Source organism: Teleopsis dalmanni, chromosome 1 (assembly GCF_002237135.1).
Source record: "Teleopsis dalmanni isolate 2A chromosome 1, ASM223713v2, whole genome shotgun sequence".
Lineage (NCBI taxonomy): Eukaryota > Metazoa > Arthropoda > Insecta > Diptera > Diopsidae > Teleopsis > Teleopsis dalmanni.
The window spans coordinates 214,535,443-214,558,326 of NC_051846.1; the positions used below are offsets into that span (position 1 = coordinate 214,535,443).

Below are 22,884 nucleotides of genomic sequence, written 5' to 3' on the forward strand. Positions count from 1 at the left end.
GAATTGCAGCCTTAAAAAAAGTCCGGACCTTTTAAATTTTGCATTTTGGCTTGACTTCAATTAAGTTTATATTCCGTTATCACTACTACTTCCGTATAATTTATACTCCAACTGGAAAGTTAGGTGTTCTTGCAGATTGTGAATTATTCCATCTCATATACGCGTCCTCGTGAAATTTTTCGCTTAATGACGTTATAGAGTTATAGATACTGCCTAACTTTTTTCCTGAAATAATACTCAATTCTGACTTTCGAATGTTGCGAACGTGGTGCTATTGTACCATTTTACTAAGAGAGTTATTCAATTGAAGCCATATTTCGATTAAGCATGCATTGAGGTTGCTGAACAGTGATGTTTTGCAATACCCACTTGGCTGCTCATCTTTTATTGAAATCTTCTGAATTCAAAAGGCACAGCAATTATCACAATTTCGATCAGCTTTTGAGAGCTGATCGAACCTTTCACCAATCCCTATGATCTGTGAAGCTTTTGCAGTTCTTCGCCGGCAGTAATAAATCATTTATCACCGTCCCATTTTAGGAGTTATGGTATATTTGCCAATTGGTGTATATGGTAAAAGAACTATTACATATAGCGTCTATATATTTTGCGACCAATGAAAAACATGCAATAGAAAATTCATCCATACTGCATATAAGTCATTAGTCATCCCTTGATTCTTTGATTGCTGCAAAAAAACATAATGAATTGTTTTAAAACAATGTTGTTCACCAGTGTAGTCGATGCAGATTCCATTTAATCAAAATAAATATCTTTGTTTTTTCTTTAACAGTTCTTTAACAGTTATCTATCATTACGCGTACAATTATAATATATAAATTATCTATATGGAGGGTGTTTTCTTTTTAATTTAGTATTGTAAAACCCCTCCAATAACAGGGTCTTACAGAACAATAATTCGAATAAATTATACGTTTTAAAACTTAAAGAGTATGTAAGTAAGGTATTAAGTTTTTATAAACGTCAGTCGATAGGATCACATATGTGGTGTTGCTATTTGAATAATCATTATTGTAAAAGTACTCATAAAATCTTATGTTTAACAATCTTATGTTTGGTAATTGGTGGTACATGTAAAAGGTAATAACATTATTTGTATATTATTTTCGTAGATTTTATTTCCTTTTTATTATATTTCTTTTATTTTGTACCAAATAAATTATATTTTAATAATTCATGTAAGTATTTGAGTAGAAAATAACTTTTTAGAAATCCTCATGTTTAATTGAGAACTCTACCATAAAAATTATTTGTTTATAATTAATTAGTTAATAGAAGTCATCGTACAAAACCTCAAAATTTTTCACCTACATGCATTTGCTTATAGCTTTTACTAACAGCTTTCGTTATCTTTTCGTACTAAAATTCTAATTGTTTCAAACCAAACTTACCACAAATTGTACATATGCCTTTGAATTCTTCAAGTTATCCAAGTAATAGCTTCCCCAGAACTAATTGTCTTTCACACTATTAGGTCAAACGTATTCCTACGATGTAACACGCCCTGAAAATCAAGTCTACTCTACTGCAGAAAGTAGCTCACACGATGATGATTCATATCTAGGTTATTCTATGACAACAGGCGACTTTAACGGTGATCGTATAGACGATGTCGCGGTTGGTATGCCACGCGGTGCTGGGTTGTTAGGAAAAATTGTTGTGAATAGTTGGAATATGGCCAACATTGTAAATATTACCGGCAGACAAATAGGAGAATATTTTGGTTATGCGTTGGCCACTTCCGACGTAGACGGTGATGGACTGGATGATCTTATTATTGGTGCACCCATGTTTAGCGAACCTGGAAATGTGGAGGGAAAATATGATGTTGGGCGAGTTTATATATTACTGCAAACGAGCAGAAATGATGTGAGTTCTTAAAAAAGTTTCAACTCAAGTATGACTCTATAAAAATATTTCCCATTCTAGGCTGATCGGTTTACTGCAGAACACATAAGAGATGGATATAATACTAAGGGACGTTTTGGTTTATCACTCTGTTCATTAGGTGATATTAACCGCGATAGCTTTGGTGATTTCGCTGTTGGTGCACCATACGATGGGCCAGAAGGACGCGGTGTGGTATATATTTTCCATGGATCAAGAAATGGTCCACTATTAAAACCATCACAGGTTATTAAGTCTGAAGATATTGTTGAAGGTGCACCCTATCCTCGCACTTTTGGATTTGCTTTAGCTGGTGGATTAGATATGGATGGTAACACGTACCCAGACTTAGCCGTTGGTGCTTACGCTTCCGATCAAGTTTATATATTTAAATCAAGACCAGTTGCTGGCGTTAACGCAGAAACCACCTTTGTAAATCCCTCTAAACTAATTAATTTGGAAGAAAAGAATTGTCAAACTTATCGTGATGGAAAACATGTTTCCTGTACGGATATCAAAACGTGTTGGAGTTTTACTGGGGAAAATCTACCAAGAACATTAGATTTCGATGTGTCTTGGGTTTTGGATGCTAAAAAATTAAAAAATCCACGCATGTTTTTCCTGCTCGATGAAGGAAAAAACATTAGAAACCAATCAATCACTTTGACATACGGTAAAACTTATTGTCGAAATGAAACTGTCTATCTCATTGACAATGTTCAGGACAAATTAACTCCGTTGGAAGTAGAAATGCGCTACAATCTACGCAGTGCTCGTCGTTTAGCACCAGTTGCAAGAAGGAAACGAGACGTTCTTGAACCTGTTATTGATCAAAATCGTGAAATTATATTGCGTGATGCCATACACATTCAAAAGAATTGTGGTGCTGATAATATTTGTGAACCAGACCTGCGTTTAGAAATTAAGTAAGTTTATCAGATTCAATCATAGGTATAATTTAATTAATATGTAACTCTTATTCAAAGAACTGTGGATAAATATCTTCTTGGGTCGCGAGAGCCTTTGGTCATTGATGTTTTAATTACTAATGAAAATGAAGATGCTTTCGAAGCCGCTTTTTACATGGTCATGCCCAAAGATCTAGACTTTAAAAAAATAACACAAATTGGGGACAAAGCTGATACACCAATCACATGTACTGCACCTTCTGAAGTTAATAATTACACATTGAAATGTGACATTGGCAATCCGCTGCAAGGTAAAAAGGTGGTACGTAAACTTAACAAATTTTAACACCATACTTGTATTTACCTTATATTTTGATATATAAAGGCTAACTTCAAAGTAATTATGCTTCCCTCACATAAAATGGGTATGGCGCCGAGTTATGACTTCTTCATGGAAGCCAATTCAACTAACATGGAAAAGCCTGGCTCCCATTTTGATAATATAATACGAAAGAGCATTGGAATTTGGGTTGAGACCAATCTTTCAATTGAAGGGTAAACAGTATGAATTTTTAAAAAATTAAGCAACAATATTGATAATGTTTTCATTACAGCACATCATTGCCCGATTCTGAATTGTATAAGGCATCTGAATTCAAAACAATAAAAAATGCAACGAAAGAAGAAGATCTTGGTCCGCAAGTCGTTCATTTATATAATATTCGCAACAATGGACCATCAACTGTTGAAGAGGCTGTAGTTCTTATACACTATCCTCATGAAACCGCGGCTGGAGATTTGCTAATGTATATGACAAATCAACCAGAAACTGATGGCAATATACAGTGTGATCCACATGTGTATGTGAACTCTCTCAATTTAAAACTTGATCAAAATTTAGTACGCAAATCGTACTTAGAACAAATCGGCGCTGTCATCCGTACTCGTACCTCTGCCTCTACAAGTCATATTGAAAAATCACCGGGATCTACCGCGGGAGGAACAACGGCTGTTAATATAGGACGTACAACCAATGTTTTGAGCGTAGAAGAAAAAAAACGTTTAGAAAAAGAAGATGAGCAGGATGTTCCCGGTGATGCCTCATTTGTTCACATACAGCGGGCAAATGAAGCAGCTAGTTCCGGTGTGATAATTGGTGGTGGCGCTGGCGACGACAGCGTGGTTGATAGTAGGGTATGGTCGTGGAATTCTACATCCGATGGTAGTGGCCCAAAAGTGATAGTTTCAACAAAAAATACAACTGTATACTATGATAGCAGTGGGCGACCACATACGGTAGAAACTAGCACTGAGTACGTACAGAATCTTGATCGTTCTGCAGCCTACTACGACCAACAGCAATCAGCAAAATATCAAAATACTGGTACTAACAGTGATAACATTGCTGGAGGTAGCTCTTCAATAATAAATCAAAATCTTAACTCACAACAACAACAACAAATTCAACAAAGTGGCGCGCATAATGCGAATATTCATATTGAGCGTCCTGGTCCAACAACGACTTACCATCAAACCTACGGAAGTTATGGTAGTCCAAGTGTATCATCTTCAAATATACACCGAGTACAGCAGCAATATAATCCACAAACAATTGGTAATGCGGCCTCCTACAATGACTTTAGTGGTAGCAACTTAAATGCAGATAAATTAAATGTCGGAGGTCAAGGCTTTCAGGCTGGAGTACTTGATTTAGGTACACTTAATAGAGGCAATGTGGACAATGAACTACGTAATCGTGGTGCACAAACCAATTCCGGTGCCTACGGTTACCACCAGTCTTACGTCAGTCCAGGTTACAAACCACAAAACGGGGCTACTTATCAACAATCTTCATCAACTTTCAACAGTGGTTCTAAACCTTATTATGGCTTGGAAAATGGAGATTATTATGAAGATGAAAACGGTATACAAAACAATCAACAACAGTGGTCCACTGCGTCCTCGTCTGCCCACCATGAACGTTTCCGTCGAGAAGTCGTAGAGACGCAACCAACGCAACTCGATCTAAATTCGCCATGTAAAACAGCTAAATGCGAAACATTACGTTGCGTAGCTAAGAACCTTGGCAAAGATGACGGTGTTTGGGTAGCGATACGAACTAGAATGGTGGCTAAAACAATGGAAAAGTTGGCTTCTAATCTACCTCTAAATGTATCCACAATGGCGGTATCATATGTTACTCGTTTACCATACATTGGAAAACCTGAAGATGATATAATAAAATCTCATGAAATATTTTATAAAGCTGTGCCAGAACCAGAGCCTGTACCTGATGTTGTTCCTCTATGGGTGGTCGTCTTAGCCGCATGTGCAGGAGCATTAATTTTATTATTATTAGTATTTTTGTTGTACAAGGTAAGTACTAGCACAATTTTTTCATTTTATGATATTCTACTTATTTTTTCTATTTAGTGTGGCTTCTTTAATCGTAATCGACCCACTGATCACTCTATGGAGCGACAACCATTACGTAATGGGTATCACGGAGATGAACATCTCTAAATCAAACACTGTTGAACGGTGCATTTTACGAATTTCATTTAAATATTGTAAAATACAATTGCTTCTATTGTGTGAAAAACTATACTTTTGAGATTAAGATAACGTTATAGCTACTCTATAACTCTAAGCCAACAAAGCCAAGAAAGCCAAGGTGCTCTTTTCTAAAAAGTGCTCCACGCTGAAGATAATGTGTAATTCTTTTTATTTTACTTTTTTAACAACGACACGAAATTTTTATTTTAATATTTTTAATGTTAACGTTATTTTGCCTAGTCACGAAATTTGTATCTTTAATTAAGTTTAAACGGTTTATAAATAATAAATTAATGTTTCTAATTAACAAAAACTCTATGCAAGTTAAAAATGAAATAATTTAACTAAATACGAGCAATTGAAAAGTGTTTAAATATTATTAATGTATTAAATGTGAATATATTATAACTATTTATTTTGTATTATTTATTTCTTCATTACTAATGCCACTTATTAATTAATTAAATAACTAATTATATATAAATATTATATTATTAATGTAAAAACAACCTGAGTGCGAGTGTGTGTGCGTTTGAGGATTTTGTGATTTGAATAACTTTTAATTATTAAGAATTAAAGCATTTAGACTTGAAAATAATAAATTTATTGTTAATCAATATTTAAAATTTTGTACATATTTAGTTTTCAATTAATTTTTCAATTTTTATAAAAGTTTTTGTTTTTGTTTTTGTTTTTTATTCAATAAAAGTGCTACATTGTCCAACAAATTGAATTTTAATCTCGTTTAAAAAAATATATTTAGTTTAGGATTGTTTAAGCTATTTTACGTTTGCTTGTAAATTATTAACTGTACTTACAACAACATCGCAATATATAACGAAAAAAAAAAATAAATAAATAAATAAAAATAAATCATTTATAATAAAAAAACTGTGAATTTTTAAATTGATTTTTAGGGTTATACCTAGGTTACATTGTATTATATATTATGTTCTATTCATTTTACTTTTTCTTAATATTTATTATATCATATGTTTAGTACAGTTAGCTGGCACTTTTCAAATAACTTATTTTATGTTTTAGTGTAGTAACATAGCATTAACAAAAACATAGAAGTTTTTGTCAATCTATTTTATTGAAAGTTTGAAATATATATTAGTCAGCCCAATTTGTAAAAAAATACATTTTCTAAGCCTAACCTAACTGTTTTAATAAATAATGCTGAACAAATTTTTATGTTAAGGACATTTCAAAAGATGCAGATACATCATAAATAACAAACATACTAAAAATGTTCTCTTAAAATAACATAATAGATGTTGAGCATAAAATGTATTCGAAGTAAAGAAAAGTCTCGTTATAATATCTTTTGTTATACCGAGAGTGCACTGTATATTAGTTTCTGGGTTAATAAATTTGTTGAATTTTCTAACTTTTCTCTAACACTTTCTGTAGGTTATGGTTATTCGCACTTTGCTGTTTGTTGTTATTACAATTCCATTTAAACAATTTTATTATATATTTCAATTAAATGTTACATTTTAAATGTTTTATTGGTATTTATTCAAAGTCTATATTTGACTACTTGTATTATTAAATTTTTATCTGGGATTCGTATCATGTATGTGCGAGTATACGAAAATATACTCGAACGACAAAAATATCACTGTGTAACAGTAATATGCAGACGTCAGTATGTTTGGTAGTTGAAGTTGTTCAGTATTCCCGATAATCTTATAAAATTTATGTAGTGGAAACTAATTTTTCAGCCTCACTAAAGTAGTGTTACTCAACCCAAAGCATATATAGTCGACGAGAAAAATATTCAATGTGTTTTACAAGAACCGATAAAATATTCACTTACTTCTCGAAAAGTAATATCGTTGATGGCGAAATTTATTGTGCTTCAGTCCATAACTTTACAGTATTTTATGGACCGGCGATTAAGAAACTCTTTTCTGAAGCATACCTAGGATAATGAAGCATATTTTATAATAGTCAACAGAACGGTCACCGGTACAAAGTTGAACTGTTATCGTCATTACCTTGTGAACCAGACTGGAGTACTTGCATTCCTCTGTATTGAAATATGTATTGTACTTAGGTCTGATTTCACAGTCGTAACTTACGTAGCAAAAACTCTGATTTCACGACTGTGAAATCAGCCCAAATAATAGTTTTATGTAACAAGTGTTTATTCGCAATATTATATACTATTAGGTGTGTCAAAATTTTGACACTAATGTTTCTAAAAAATAGATATTATATTAATGGGAAAGGTTACTCTAGACATAATAAACCTAACCAATGAATTGCTTTGTTAATATAATAACAGCATTATTATATACTATATGGCGTGCTAGGATTTGAACGCAGATGTTTCTAAAAAATATATATTATAATATATATTAATATATATATATAAATATATATTAATATATATTACATTATTGGTAAAGGTTACTCTAGACATAATAAACCTAACCAATGAATTGCTTTGTTAATATAATAACAGCATAGTCTATCGTAGTGTATTATTAAATTCTCTTAAATGAGCTCTCCTAATGTAAATTCGCAACCAACTCAATACGAGAAGCTCCACAACGAAATTTCACTCAAATGTGGACTTCTCACTGAGTAAAGCCAGCATTGGAGGAAAAGCAAAATTAGTTGTTCTTGAGTTGTTGTCGGATTTGGTAGTTTGATAAGTTGGTGCGCCGTTTTGATCAACAATTTTTGACATATGTCTAAAAAATAGTTTTTTTGTTTACAATAATCGGTGTTGCGTGAAAAGTTGTAGTGCATTATTTAATGCAATTGAATAAATATGAACATGAAAAGTGAATTGTGTGAATAAACAAATTGCCTTGAGTTACAAAAAATGTGAAAAGAATTACAACTTGATTGCCAATTACGAAATCATAATTTTCGTTTTGTGGCTAAATTTCTAATTTACCATCTTATATGAGTGAATAAATTTATTTTTGATTGTGTATTCTGCACAAAATTGTTTACTTCCTCTTTCATATTATATGTAAGTTTAAATAGATTTTATTCAAACTTTTTTCAATATTGTACAGAAAAATTTGCCCAGACATTTTTCACAGCAGCTGCTGCTGCAGTAGACGCAGCTCCAACACTTTGCCCAATACAAGTTTTCTTAATATGCGCGCTCCACATTCTCTTGGGACAGCAACATGATTTGAGCATAAATTCGCACTTTTCTCTGTCTACGCTAAGGTTACCAACTCCAAGTGTTTGCATTCAAAAATATGTTTAAAATTGTTCAAAATTTGTTTCTTAAACGTTTAAATAGAAATCGGTACCGTATAATTTACTTAATAAACATTTTCTATAAGTTAAAGAGTTAAAGAGGCAAAAACAAAAAAATCCGAACAAATGCATAATAAAATACTTCTTAACTTCATATGCTAGCATTATTAAAATTATCTGGTTACTCTATAAGTTTTATGTTGCAAAATCTTTTCCCTTGGATCTCTTTTTCAAACCTTTGCAAAGACATACATTTTTGTTTCTTTTTTGTTGTTTATGATTTTTATTTACATTTTTTTTTTTTTGAAGTAAAAAATAAAATATTTTAGTGTTTTTAGTGTTTATCGTTTAGAACAAGGTCATTTAGCACGTAACCATGATCTTCATATGAAAACAAGAGTGAAGCTAACATTAACAATTGTGTATGCACTCGTTCGAGTAACAAACCACGGCGATTATCTGAATATCTGAATTTGCTGTCGAACATAGCCTGAAATTGAAATTGTAGTCATGTTATTTGCGTGCAGTCAAAGAATAATCATTTAATCAGTTGCTCAGTTGAGTGATAAAGCTAAACAAGGCGTTTGTCTTATCTTTTTATCGGTCGTTGTTAATGTTAATTGCTGGTTTTATCGTTTAGTCCGCATAAATAATAGAAATGCCATTGTTTACAACACTGCACAACTCGTCAGCCATTCAAGTATGCCGAAAGGGCCATATAAAGCGGAATCCAGACGTGAGTAGAATACGCAGATCAGTTATGCTGATTCATTTCGATTGAGATTACGATAGCAGGATTAAGGCCATAAATTATAAAAAATTGAAAAACTAATCGTAATGCACACTTCTCACTTTTGTCGATTATATACTTTTAGCTTGGTAATGATGATAATAGATCTGAGGAGTGCTCTGTTTTCGCATCAGTTGATCGATAATAACCTTACAGAACGTACACAATTATTTTAATCGTATGTAAATAAGCCTTTAATAATGTCACTTTCTTTTTTTCCCTTTGTCTTATCTGAAGAGTCTGAAGGGAGAATTTTATCTGAAGAAGCCAGCCTAGAGCTATTTTGTCGACTACACTCACTGCCTCTATATCACTTTCAAATAGTTTTGTCACAATGTAATATTTTGCAGAAATATTTTTATATTTAGTAACAGGAAAATAATATCAGAACTAGCTATATGGCATAGCTATACTCAATATAGTATTTCTCCATGCCTGCTTATTGTGGGAACCTTTCAAATATCTGAAGGTATTTTGTTTATAATATTTCGGTCTAGTTTTTTTCTAATACGGTACGTAACGGTGATTCCAAAAAATTAAAACTAATATTTAGTATCTTGTGTATGCAATTTACATACTTGAGATGTATCTTTTAATAAATATTTTATACAGAAAGTAATTATTTTGCCATTTCCTTGAAATGAAAAATTCCATACACCTTTTGTAAATACTAGCAAATTTAAAATGACAGAACTATTGAAAAAGATATTTACATAAGAAAATGCTACTTATGTAATTAGGTAATTTAAGAACTTGAATTTAATAGATACATTTAATTCTTACAACTCATTAAATAATTATCGTAGATGTTAATTCCAGTTGAGTTCCTACTTTCATATTGGCGGCAGAGCTTCTGGCATTGGACTTATTTGCAATGCAAACAAACACAGCTCACAGCATCCCTCGAAGTCGTGTTAAGTAAGGTTAAGCACACAAATTTAAACCATTCCTCATCAGATTATTGAAATCCTCTGCTTAAGCTGATTTTTCTTATTTACAAACAAAGTCTTATTTTTCGTTTCTTATCCTTATGTTACTGATAGAGGTGCTGCCACTTGTAATCGCTGCTCCCAGGATAGCGAACAGCGGGACATGCGCAATGCAAATGCCAAAGTTCACTGGATTTCTCTGTTTTTGTTCGTCTGTGTTTTTCTTCGTGGCCTAATGTGTTTCAAGTTGTCTTAACCTACTGAAGTGAATGCTTGTTATTGTTTTGGTTCCTGGGTGATGCTGTTGCTATCTCTGCTGCGAGCAGGACTTTCACAGTCGATTTCATTTCATGGATTGTCTGCTTGCAAACAATTTTGCTTATTAATTCAAATAAACAAAACGTAACAAAAAACAGCAACACTTGTCAGACCCACATAAATCGACACATTACTCGCATCAAGCGGACCCAGATACAAATTGCTCGAATTAATGGCACAGCGTAGTATAAACAAATGGAAATATTTTTTTTTTTTAGTATAAGCAAGAAAATTTTATTGAATTGCAAATTTATCGAGAAATTTTTTTTTATTATTTTATTTATTAAATTTTTTCACTTCAGCAATTTGCGTTCGCGTATTTATAAAATTTTTATTTTGTGTTAGCCATTAAAGTTATTGTAGCGCTGAAATGCGGAGGAGCAAGTACGTTTAATGCACATACGACCGCACTATTCTGGGACTAAAATATTTAATATTTCGACAAAAAGTATACAGGGTGTCTTTAAAAACACATAAGGTAAAATATTGAATTTCCTTTAATATTCTCTTTGCTTAAAATAAAGCAAAATTATATCTACCTAACTCCTAAACTTTTCACTTTTTAGTATTAAAACATTTTTATTAATTATTTTGAATTTTATTCTTTAAGTTTATTATAGGTTTATAATTAAAAACTATTAGTATTTAAAATGTTTATACAGAGATTTACTATAGTATTTTATTTTGTCATTTTTATTCCGCATTTTTAATCAAGTTAGTACTCTTTATTTTATATTTCCTAATCATTTCTATTTTATTCACTTTTTTGGTGCTATTAACTGTCACTTAGTTTGTTAATATTGTTATTATTGTTATTATAATGAGCTAAGTTGAGCAGTGAATACATGCTTAAGTAAATTGTCATATACAGTGTGATATTTTTATTATACAATATGACTTAACTACTTTCACAATAAACTTTTTTTCTTTAATTAAGAGCAATTCGAAAATTTTATATACTTTTTACAATTATAGCTGTCGTTACAGTGCTAAGTAAACGATTATACTTTATAGAATTTTCGTTTTATTGCCTTTAATCTCCATCATAAAAATTAGAATATTTTTAAAAATTTAACTCATAAAATGTCATATAAAATTTTCATCTAACAGTAGATTTAATGACAGTTGATCATTAATTTCCTTTTTTGGTCGAATACTTTCCAATTTTAATAATTTCGTATCAAAACATATTTACATACGCGTACATACATATATGTAAATATAAATATATATAGATAATTATGTATAAATAGATTTCGTTTTTAGTATATTTTTACAAATCTGTCAACATTAATATTATTTTTAGTTTTTATTTAGTCTCGATTCATATAAAAATTTCACTTTTTATTATTTAACACGCAATCACTTTTGTCAAAAACTGTGACGTCATGAATTTAAATAAAATTTTTCATTTGAACTGTGACGTCATAAATGAAAGTAAAATCGTTTGCTGATGCTGTTATTAATTTTCTCTTCAATATGAAATCGACAAAACATAAAACATAAAACATTTTCACTTGTGGATTTTATTTATTAATAACGGAAGGAAAGAGGAAAGAGAAAAGAGAAATTTTTGGCCTCTCGAAATGAAGGGTAAAATGATTATGTGACGTCATGTATTCATAGTATTTTTACGTAGTAAACACACAATTAATGACGTCAGTTATACCAATATTTTATAAACAAAGCTATAAGGGGGCATTGAGAAATGAAAGAGAGAGATAAAATAATGAGCGCAAGTGAATTGTGAGCACAAGGTAGTTATTTGTATAAAATCATCCCCTTCTAACATATGTAGAATGTAGGATTGCCAACACTTTTCGATATTAATACAATTTACAATTTATATAAAATCAGTTAGTTTTTTTTTTTTTATTGTTATTTTTACTATTATTATTAGTAAGGTTAGGATGCACTTAAACCAGAATAGATCTAATGTGTATATAGTTGCTTATTTAAGTTTAAACAATAATTATAAAATTGTTGATGTATGACTTGTGACTGATATATATCTGATAATGATGCTTCAAATGCCTAATTAGTCAATACACCATGTAGTTAATATTTTAGAGATATTTTTTTTGAGATGTTTAATTGTATTCTCTTAATTTGCATTGATTAGACTACTGTGCTTAATGAAAATAACAGTAATGTAAAAAAGTCTATAAATAGAGAAGTGGCAACTCTGTTTTACAGTATAAAAAGCTCTTGAGTTACAAAGGAAAAAGACGATTTGTATGTCTTCGGTCCACCTCAGTTAATTTCCTTCGCCACAGAACAGTTTTCCTAATCTCGTTAAGAAGTGAAAATGTAAAATGTGAAAATATGAAGCGTTGCGGATGTTGCAAATTTCAGTATTTGCTTATTTTCGTTGATTTTGTAGATACACCAAGTAAAACGCATTAAAAGTTTTAAACTGAAATCTAAAAAGTTAGACGATACAAAATATTTAAATAAAAAACATTACATAAATGTATACAGACATATAGAAATTACTTTCATGAAGTGAAGTGTTACACGAATATAAAGTTTGAAAAAATTGTTGGCTGATTAAAAATCTAATACCTATAAAATAATGTAAGTCAGATATTTAAAATATATATACATATATATATTTATACACATATATATATGCATATATGTTATATGTCTTCTATAATTTTAAATGTTTTACAAATGCTAATTTAACCTTGTGCTAAGTCCGAACTGTCTAGGGTCTAATAAATGCGTAAATTTCGTTTTTGTAATTTTTTCTGAACCTAAAAGCTGAAACATCAGACAACACTTGTATTTGTTTGCATTCCCAGATCCCTGCGGTAATCCAAAAGTATTAAACAAATCTTTTTGTCTTAACTTTTTGGCAAGGCACAGAAATCCCTTCAGCAGTACAAAGATTGATTTTGTTGTGCTGCGGATTTTTGTTTGTAAACAAATGCAAAAGCAACCATTAAAAATGGCAAAAAAAAATGTTGTATCTGAGATACATGCGAACCTCTACAAAAACCAACAAGCATTGAAAACAGGTTTGCTTCCACCTTTAATCTCGTTTAATGAGTGCCAAGAGTTAATTGCATTATGAAAAATCATTCAGTAATTATTCGTTTTTAAATAGACGTAAATATACAGTGAGTCAAGTTACTTGAAATGAAATTATCTTATTTATGAAATAAAAAAAAAATAGTGATTAAACTATTCTCGAAACTTTGTACCCATTTGGTCATGTACTAGTGTATAGATAAATAGCAGTCTACGTCTAGTTTATCGCAAACATTTTTTGTAATTGTTTATTTATCAGTCTTAAATTAAATTTAAAATAGAAAAAAAAATAAAATTAATCAACGACAACCTTCACAAAGATTGATTGGTGCCTTTATGTGTTTATCTTAAAAACACATTACGATTATCAAAACCAGTACCGAAAAATTAAAATATGCCTTACAAAAAGTAAAGCTGTTTTGCATTGTTTGGATTAAGTGAAAATTAATTGCAAAAACTATAGTAATAGTTAAATAATTGCACGAAACTATAGTAATTAAACATAGGAATATTTTCTGATATAAAAACTATTATATTAAACATCAAATATTTCAATTCATTATCTCCCAAGTTTCCTGCAAAAATATGTATTTTTATAATTTTGTTCTATAATATATTACATAATGATATAGTAACATATCTGGTTAATCTTTACCTTAACTAATTTAACTTTTAAATATTTCTTTTTGGCACTGCAGTATTGCGCACTATCCTCGGACACCTAACTTTCATAAGTCAGCTCCAGGTCATACATTTAGGTCGTAGTAAGCCAAGAGTGGTGCTTGTCGTCCATTCTTATAACGTAATCAATGTGATCTAGCAAAACCCACCTATCTTCGACATTAAATAGCCTAAGGAATTCATCGTTGTTACTAAATGAAAGTTTTCTTACTTTTTTGAAACTAAATATTTTTCGAATGATTTTGCACTTGTTAGTGTAAATATTTCATCACTGCCATTTATGCCAATTATGTTTTTTATTGACAACAATTCCTATTTAAACATACTGTGACTTGCCTTATTGCTTGCAGCTATTACCTATTTGTTCTATAAGTAATTTTGAACAAAACTGATATTCGTTTTTTATTATTCCTACATAAGAATTTCAATATGAAGGATAGCAACATTCTAGTAATCCTTTCAATACATTTAATAATTTTAAAAATTATTTGCGTTTTCGAGCAATTTTCAGAGAATTACCCAAACTTTCTCCTTGCTGCACAGAATAATATGTTTTAATAAATTCTTCGTCACTTATCGTCCATAGATGTGGCCATTATTATATCATAATTTTGGTGGTATGGTGTTGTTCGAAAGAATCGATAAAAGTCAAACTCATACAATTATGCATGGAGATTCCTTGACATACACTGTAAAGAATACCAGCATATATTTTGAGTGTTCTAACGAGACCTCATTAATTATTGATTTTTTGCTATTGTTTTCTTTTACTTTGTTGAGGTGCACAAAGTATGAAATATGTTATTTTTAAATACTTGATGACATACATTTGTTAAGTTAATACAAACGCAAACGCAGCTACAAACAAGCGCTCTGCTATTTATTTATGCATTCGCACCTCTTACCCAAATATAATAAAACAGAAAGTAGGTTAGAATACATAAATGTGTTTCTTAAGGATAAAGTTTGTTTAAATGAAGTCAATAAAGCCATTTCTAATCAAATTACACGTTCTCAGCCCTGAACAGGCAGGCAACAATCGAAGTTTCATACATCGAGCACGTAATAAAGAAGCGCACAATTGTCATTCAATTTGTCTGTAATTGTGGCAGCCAAGTTGATCTTTGCCCTGCTCCACTGCTCCCCTGCTCGACAGCTATATCAATTCATAAATTAATCGAAATTGTTCATCCGTTGTCATTATCACAGCCACAATTGCAAATATGTCATAAGCCACGTTGCTGCCACTAACGGTTGGTTGGTTTGGTTGGGGCCATTAACCACACCTTACCGCGTCACCATGGAACCTCAATTGCTGTCATATTGTTGGTATTTAGTGGTTTCTAGTTGCATTGTATCGGTCGTTTAGTGCCTTTGTAAAGTTTCATTCGTTAAGTTATAAATTTTAGTTGGTATATGTCGCAACAAAACTATAATGATCGATACTAAGAATAAAATTAATTAAATTAAAGCAACAAGACATATAATTAAATAGTAAGTAACTGAAATGAGCCATTAGAAGCAGCTCAGTTCTATTTCATAAAGCTCAATAATAATCATTGCACATGCAAATTGTCCCGCACGACGTATGAGTAACGTTTCCTTCAAAATTAGCTAAATTAGTTTTTATCCAATAAATGATTTATTTAAACTCACAGAACATATACACATTTTTTCGTTTTAAAGCCGTCACGGCAATTCTCATGCTTATTAAATGATTTTAAATTAAATGTTCATTTTTCTTTTCAATTCTGGTAGATTGGCTTTAATTTCTTTATTGTAATTGTATATGCTTGGAAAAACCATGTGAAGACTGTAATTCTATTTATTTTATTTTGTACTCTTTCCTCAAATGTGAAGCTTGTGCGAATTTATTTAAATGCAAAGTGTTCTTTCTTTTTAAACAACTTTAAATTGAAAATTTGTCTGCACTTTGACTAAAAGATAGTCTAATAAACCTTTCAATGTAATTTTTTATAATATATATATCTATTCATGCATATATATAGAACATATACCGATTTGAAATAAGTCAATAAATATTCTTTTTGCTGTCGGATATATCATAAATTCTTCCTCCATTTATTTCGTGTAATAGATTATCCGAGTTAAAACAAGACCTAAAACTGCTTACCATTAGGACAAGTCTAGTATATTACATATGAATTTGTTTCTTCTAAAGCAATAGTAAAACTTAGGATAAATGAAATGCTTATGTCTTGTTTTTGTTGTTATAAACCGCTGGGACCTACTTGTGAAGTCCCTTTAGGACTTCAATAGGTTATTGTTGGAAACAAGTGGCTCCGGGACGTAAACCTGTCGTTCTTGGAACCAGCTTATGTTATAGTATTTAGTTAATAATGTTGAGAAACAATTTGACTTCAAGATACATTAAATCAATTTTCAAAATGTTCAAACTTAGCCCAATATTTAGTCCAATTAAATATTTTTTTTACTGTCCTTAATGAAAATAGAATGTAATATATGTTCTGTGTTATTGCAGGCAAGTATCTAATAGCATCATGTGTAGACATTGGTGAAATAACTTTACTTTAGATAGTAAAATCAAAATTAAGAACAGCTTTTGCTTATGACTTGATTGAGTTGATTATAATTCGAAGTCGGCATGTTGATAAAGGAGTATAGAATACCATTGCCGCTAACGGTAGAGGAATACCGCATCGCGCAACTCTATATGATTGCAGTAAGTTAACTAAATAATATGGATACGAGTACATAATTACATTTTCGTTTAACTCAAAAATAATTTCATAGAAAAAAAGTCGTGAGGAAAGTCACGGAGAAGGCAGTGGAGTTGAAATTATCATCAATGAGCCATATAAAGATGGTCCAGGTGGTAATGGACAATACACTAGAAAGATTTATCATGTTGGTAGTCATTTACCAGGATGGATAAAAAGTAAATTGATACCATTTTACAACTAAGTATAAATAATTCCTCTTTCCTATCATTTCTTATTACCAAAAAGGTTTATTACCAAAAAGTGCTTTGACTGTGGAGGAGGAAGCATGGAATGCATATCCCTACACAAGAACGCGCTATACTTGCCCATTTGTTGAAAAATTCTCATTAGATATTGAAACCTATTATTATCCAGATAATGGTTACCAAGAAAATGTTTTTAAATTAAGTGGAAGTGATTTACGAAATCGTGTCGTAGGTATGAGTGTTTGTTCCTTTTTATTAAATTATGAATATATTTAGCATTAAATATGAAATTATTGTTAAAGATGTCATCGATATAGTCAAGGATCAATTATATGGCGGTGATTATATTAAAGAAGAAGATCCAAAATTATTTTTATCAAAAAAAACTAGTCGCGGTCCACTTAATGAAGATTGGTTGGATGAATATTGGAAGGAAGTTAAGGGTAGGACACAGCCCACAAACCGAAATATGTCGCTTATGTGTGCTTACAAAATATGCCGTGTAGAATTCCGATACTGGGGAATGCAAACAAAACTGGAGAAGTTCATACATGATGTTGCCCTACGTAAAACTATGTTGCGTGCTCATCGTCAGGCATGGGCTTGGCAAGATGAATGGCATGGCCTTACCATTGAAGACATACGTGAAATTGAACGTCAAACCCAGCTTGCATTGGCTAAAAAAATGGGTGGAACTGAGGATGATAATAGTGAAATTGGTAATAATATTTTAAATATATATAAAACTACATTTATATCAAATTCTGATTTTTTTCTGGTACAGACCATGAGATTAAGAAAGATGAAGATATTAAAGAACGAAAAAAGTCAGTAGGTGCACCACCACCTATTTTAACACAAGAACCACCAAGTGCTGAAGCTAGTTCTGAAGAGGAGGATGAAAATGACGTGGACACCGCCATGGCTAGGTCACGATCCCAAAGTATACAAATGTCTAAATCAAAATTCGGTTCTAAAGGTGCTCTACATTCACCAGTTGGATCGGCGCATAGTTTCGATTTACAGGTAAATCCAAGAGTTATTTGATTTTTTTTTTTTTTTTGTTTTTATATAATTTTTAGTTTTTTTCTACTAACAACTTTGGAATTAAGTGTAAACAATTCCTTTAATTTTTTGCTTTCTTTTTTCAATTATTAATGTATTCATGTCACCAATTAAAACTGTACTAAATAATTTAATTAACAAAGCCGCATGCAAAATCTGTTCCACACAAAAACGTAAGTTTTGAGTTTCAAAATTGAAATCTGGTTTCTACTCTTATGCACGTATTTTGTGTTCTTTTCATTTTTTTATTTTTGATTAAATTTCTTATATATCCATAGGTTGCAAATTGGCGAATGGAACGATTAGAAGTCGACTCAAAATCAAACTCTGATGAAGAATTCTTTGACTGCTTAGGTGAAGTTCAGACAATATTTTATTAATTCCTTATCTTTTATATATGTACTTCGTTATAACATTCAGATACTAACGAAACGAATTCACTCGCTAAATGGAGTTCACTTGAGTTACTAGGAGAAGGAGATGACAGTCCACCTCCACATGGGGGTATTAATAACAAAGATAGACAAGATGATAGCATATTTAATCAGGAATTTCTTATACGTGTCGCATCGGAACGTGGCAATAAGCGCCAATTGCGCTCATCGGCTAGTGTAGATCGTAGTCATGACTCTCCACCCGGTTCTCCAAGCACACCTTCTTGTCCCACCACAATACTGATATTAGTAGTACACGCAGGTTGTGTACTCGGTAAAGCTAATAAATATTATAAATCCTAAAATCAGTCATAATCCCTAAAATGTGTCTAATGGATTTTTATTTCAGACGCTACGAGTGAATTGACAGCGAAGAAATCAGATGTTACAACATTTCGAGGTGCATTTGAAGCAGTTATGCGTCAACATTATCCAAGCTTACTTGCTCACGTCACTATTAAACTGGTTCCATGTCCATCTATATGCACTGACGCTCTAGGTATATTGTCAAGTTTGAGTCCCTATTCGTTTGATACTTCGCCATCTGTTGCTGACGTACCAAATGTAGCTGATATACCAATAGGTGCAATACCACTACTTTCCGTCACTTCACCTGAATTTCAAGAAACAGTTAACAAAACTGTTGCTGCTGCTAACATTGTCTATCATGAATTTTTGAAGTCAGAAGATGGACATGGATTTTCTGGACAAGTTGTAATGTTAGGGGACTCTATGGGCTCCCTATTAGCCTATGAAGCGTTGTGTCGTTCAAACGGTGGAAATGCTGAAGGAAGTCGTTCATCTCGCACTGATGATGAAGAGCGTTTTAATGACTCGGATCTTGATGCGAAGCGTTTACTAGTCGCACCACCAACGCCTAGAAGACGAAGGTCTTCCTCTTCTAGTGACTCCAGATCTACGAAATTAGACTTTGAAGTTACTGAATTCTTTATGTTTGGTTCGCCATTGTCTATTGTTTTAGCAGCTAGAAAACTACATGACCCCAAAGCAGGTAACTTTTTAAACTACACACAAATAGAAAATATGAAACTTTTTTTGTTTCAAAGCACTTGCTCGACCGAATTGCAACCAGGTGTACAATATGTTTCATCCTACCGACCCAACTGCTTCTCGCCTAGAAAGTTTGTTAAGTGCAAGATTTTCTATGCTTGCGCCAGTTAATGTTCCACGCTATGCCAAGTATCCGCTAGGTAATGGGCAGCCACTACATCTATGTAAGTCTTGTCTGCTTTAGCAGTTAGGATATTTTTTTAAATATTTTTTAAATTTGTTTAACAATTTCAGTGGAAGTGATACAATCTCATCCTCAACATTTTAGTGAGAGCAATAACTTATTGGGAGGTAGACGTTTATCAGATGCTTCTATGCAAAGCACTATTTCAGGTTTAATTGAGAATGTATCGCTAAGTACAATCCATTCACGTAAGTTGCTAGAATGCTTATAAGATCTTAGATTTAATTTCATTTATGATGACTGGAACTTAAGGAATTATTTCACCATTTATTGCTAAAAAGAAAAGATTAATTTACTATGTCTTCATAGTTCAAACGAAATGGTGGGGTACGAAGCGGCTCGATTATGCACTATATTGTCCAGAAGGATTAAGTAATTTTCCTGCACATGCCCTGCCGCATTTATTCCATGCCAGTTATTGGGAAAGCGCAGATGTTATAGCATTTATTTTGCGCCAGGTTAGCTATTGTATAATGCGTGTGTTGTTATTTTACTAATGGTAGTAATTTTGTATTTAGATTGGAAAATTCGAGGGCAATCTTTTTGTAGGTTCACCTGATAAGGATGCAGTTTCATTTCATCCCGGACAACCACGTGAAAAATGGATTAAGAAACGAACATCAGTTAAACTTAAGAATGTCGCAGCCAATCACCGTGCAAATGACGTAATTGTACAAGAAGGTCGTGAACAACGTCTGAATGCACGTTTTATGTATGGTCCACTAGATATGATAACGTTACATGGTGAGAAGGTTGATATACACATAATGAAAGATCCACCAGTGGGTGAATGGACGTTTTTAACAACTGAGGTAACTGATAAAAATGGTCGAATTTCGTATAGTATTCCGGATCAGCTTTCACTTGGTTATGGCATATACCCAGTTAAGATGGTAGTTCGTGGTGACCATACTGGAGTCGACTGTTATTTAGCAGTAGTACCACCATTCACGGAATGTGTTGTTTTTAGTATAGACGGATCATTTACAGCATCAATGTCAGTAACAGGACGGGATCCTAAAGTTCGTGCAGGAGCTGTTGATGTCTGCCGACATTGGCAGGAGTTGGGATATTTATTAATATACATAACTGGACGCCCTGATATGCAACAGCAGCGAGTTGTATCCTGGCTGAGCCAACATAATTTCCCACATGGGTTGATCTCATTTGCTGATGGACTATTAACTGATCCATTGGGCCACAAAGCTGCATACTTAAATAGTTTAGTGCAAAATCATGGAATATCCATTGTAGCGGCTTATGGCAGCAGTAAAGACATTAATGTCTATACAAACGTTGGATTAAGATCAGATCAAATATTCATAGTAGGAAAGGTATATATTGTATATTTTAATCAAATGACTGTAGCTACAATTTAATTTATAAATCTATAATTTGTAGGTTACTAAAAAATTACAACCAAGTGCAACAGTACTGAGTGATGGCTACGCTGCGCATTTAGCTGAATTACAACAAGTTGGTTTTTCACGTCCCGCCAAAGGCAACGCACGTATGGTTATTCCTCGAGGATGTTTCAATTTACCAGGCCAGACTTCAAACCCAAGGCGTAGAAGGTACGTTTGCATAAAGTTTTATAATTAGATAGCACTATAGATATGTGTTAAACGTGAATTAGCCTGAATTTTTAGAATCATGATTTTAAAATTTACTTTAAAAATAAAAAATAATCGTTGCTCGTATCTTGCCAAGGAATTTCATTTCAATAATATAATGCCGGATTACCGGACTATATAATTATAATAATAGTTTATATTAAAATATTTTAAATACTTGCTTTTAATATTCTAAAAAAGTCATAATAGACAAGAATATTAAATATGTAGCATAAAGTACGAAAAAAAGGTTTTTTTTAAATGTACTCATAAGAGTATTGAAATGATCTATTAATCTGTTTGAATTAATAGCTTGGCAGGTTATTTATTTTTGAGTTAAATGGTTCTTTAATTAAGAATGTAGAGCAATGTTTATCTATAAACAATAGTTTTATGTTACTTTGTTTAATTACTAACATATATAATATTAAAATGTTTTAAGTTATTAACAATTATTTTTAAAAATTAAGCTTTTAACAATAACAAAAGCTTTAAATTTAAATTTACAATATATATTTTCTTGTGATTTTCTTTTCTTTTAACATGTTTTACTTTGATTAACTGTATATAATGAAACACGTGCTTATTACCCGAATACTGCATCTTTACTTTCACCACTTTCCACCTATCACCTATCACCCACAACCAAACCAAACCAAACCAAACCAAAATCACAAACAATGCCACTGCCACTGTCACTGTCACCGCCACCAAATATTATGTGAAATTCCACGTTATCCTGAATGATTGTGTTTTCATACTTAGGATGCATGAGCAAACTGAAGCTTAAGTGTTGTAAACGCAATGCATAATTTAAGTAGTTATAAATTGATATTTATGAAATGATATTGGTAAAATGAAAAATTGGTGTTTAGTGAATTTTATATGTGGTTGGTTAGATGGTTATATAGTAAATTTTGAGTTTATTGTCGAAACTGCATATGAAACTTTTGTAAGTTTTGACGAAATCAAAATTAACTTAAGAATAAAACAGAATTCATATCCTTAAATGCTATTCTTCCTGCTTATGCAAAACTACATCCTATTCCAATCCAATCTACACAATACACCTTAACAGCAATGAAGGACATTCATCACCCATACGGAGTGGTTTCCTAAAGCGCAAGACGTACCTCAGCCATCATTAGAATGTTTAAAAATCCAGCATGACTTGTACTACATAATGTGTGAGTTCCTTAAAATATGC

General features: G+C 31.8%; 2 protein-coding genes across 4 annotated transcripts in view; both read left to right on the plus strand.

Annotated features, from left to right (window-relative positions):
• LOC119671921 (integrin alpha-PS2) overlaps positions 1–5,687 on the plus strand; it is a 44,081-nt gene extending 38,394 nt beyond the window's left edge. For both annotated transcript variants that reach the window (XM_038082802.1, XM_038082803.1), the window contains 6 exons: positions 1,496–1,890; positions 1,951–2,834; positions 2,895–3,138; positions 3,202–3,371; positions 3,431–5,192; positions 5,250–5,687. In XM_038082802.1, the coding sequence (XP_037938730.1) occupies positions 1,496–1,890; positions 1,951–2,834; positions 2,895–3,138; positions 3,202–3,371; positions 3,431–5,192; positions 5,250–5,339 (3,545 nt within the window). In that variant the 3' untranslated portion in view covers positions 5,340–5,687. The remainder of the gene's footprint in view (positions 1–1,495; positions 1,891–1,950; positions 2,835–2,894; positions 3,139–3,201; positions 3,372–3,430; positions 5,193–5,249) is intronic.
• Positions 5,688–8,025: 2,338 nt separating this feature from the next.
• LOC119671924 (protein retinal degeneration B) lies at positions 8,026–22,844 on the plus strand. Of its 2 annotated transcripts, XM_038082806.1 has the most exons (17): positions 8,026–8,367; positions 10,989–11,121; positions 16,864–17,064; positions 17,136–17,280; positions 17,351–17,542; positions 17,613–18,029; positions 18,095–18,336; positions 18,519–18,548; positions 18,654–18,729; positions 18,796–19,083; positions 19,159–19,821; positions 19,877–20,044; positions 20,115–20,252; positions 20,374–20,522; positions 20,583–21,398; positions 21,466–21,638; positions 22,756–22,844. In XM_038082806.1, the coding sequence occupies exons 3-17, from the start codon at positions 16,987–16,989 to the stop codon at positions 22,823–22,825; spliced, it is 3,645 nt and encodes a 1,214-aa protein (XP_037938734.1). In that variant the 5' UTR covers positions 8,026–8,367; positions 10,989–11,121; positions 16,864–16,986; the 3' UTR covers positions 22,826–22,844. The 2 variants fall into 2 exon arrangements, with proteins under 2 accessions (XP_037938734.1, XP_037938735.1); XM_038082807.1 differs by lacking the exon at positions 18,519–18,548.
• The last annotated feature ends 40 nt before the right edge of the window (positions 22,845–22,884 follow it).

What these genes read in the sequence shown, in the direction of transcription:
- LOC119671924 (XM_038082806.1), top strand. Translation starts at nt 16,987, where the DNA reads ATGTTGATAAAGGAGTATAGAATACCATTGCCGCTAACGGTAGAGGAA. An exon ending in CGCAACTCTATATGATTGCA is followed by an intron (nt 17,065 to 17,135) that starts GTAAGTTAACTA and finishes ATAATTTCATAG; the next exon opens with AAAAAAAGTCGTGAGGAAAG. An exon ending in ACTACATGACCCCAAAGCAG is followed by an intron (nt 19,822 to 19,876) that starts GTAACTTTTTAA and finishes TTTGTTTCAAAG; the next exon opens with CACTTGCTCGACCGAATTGC.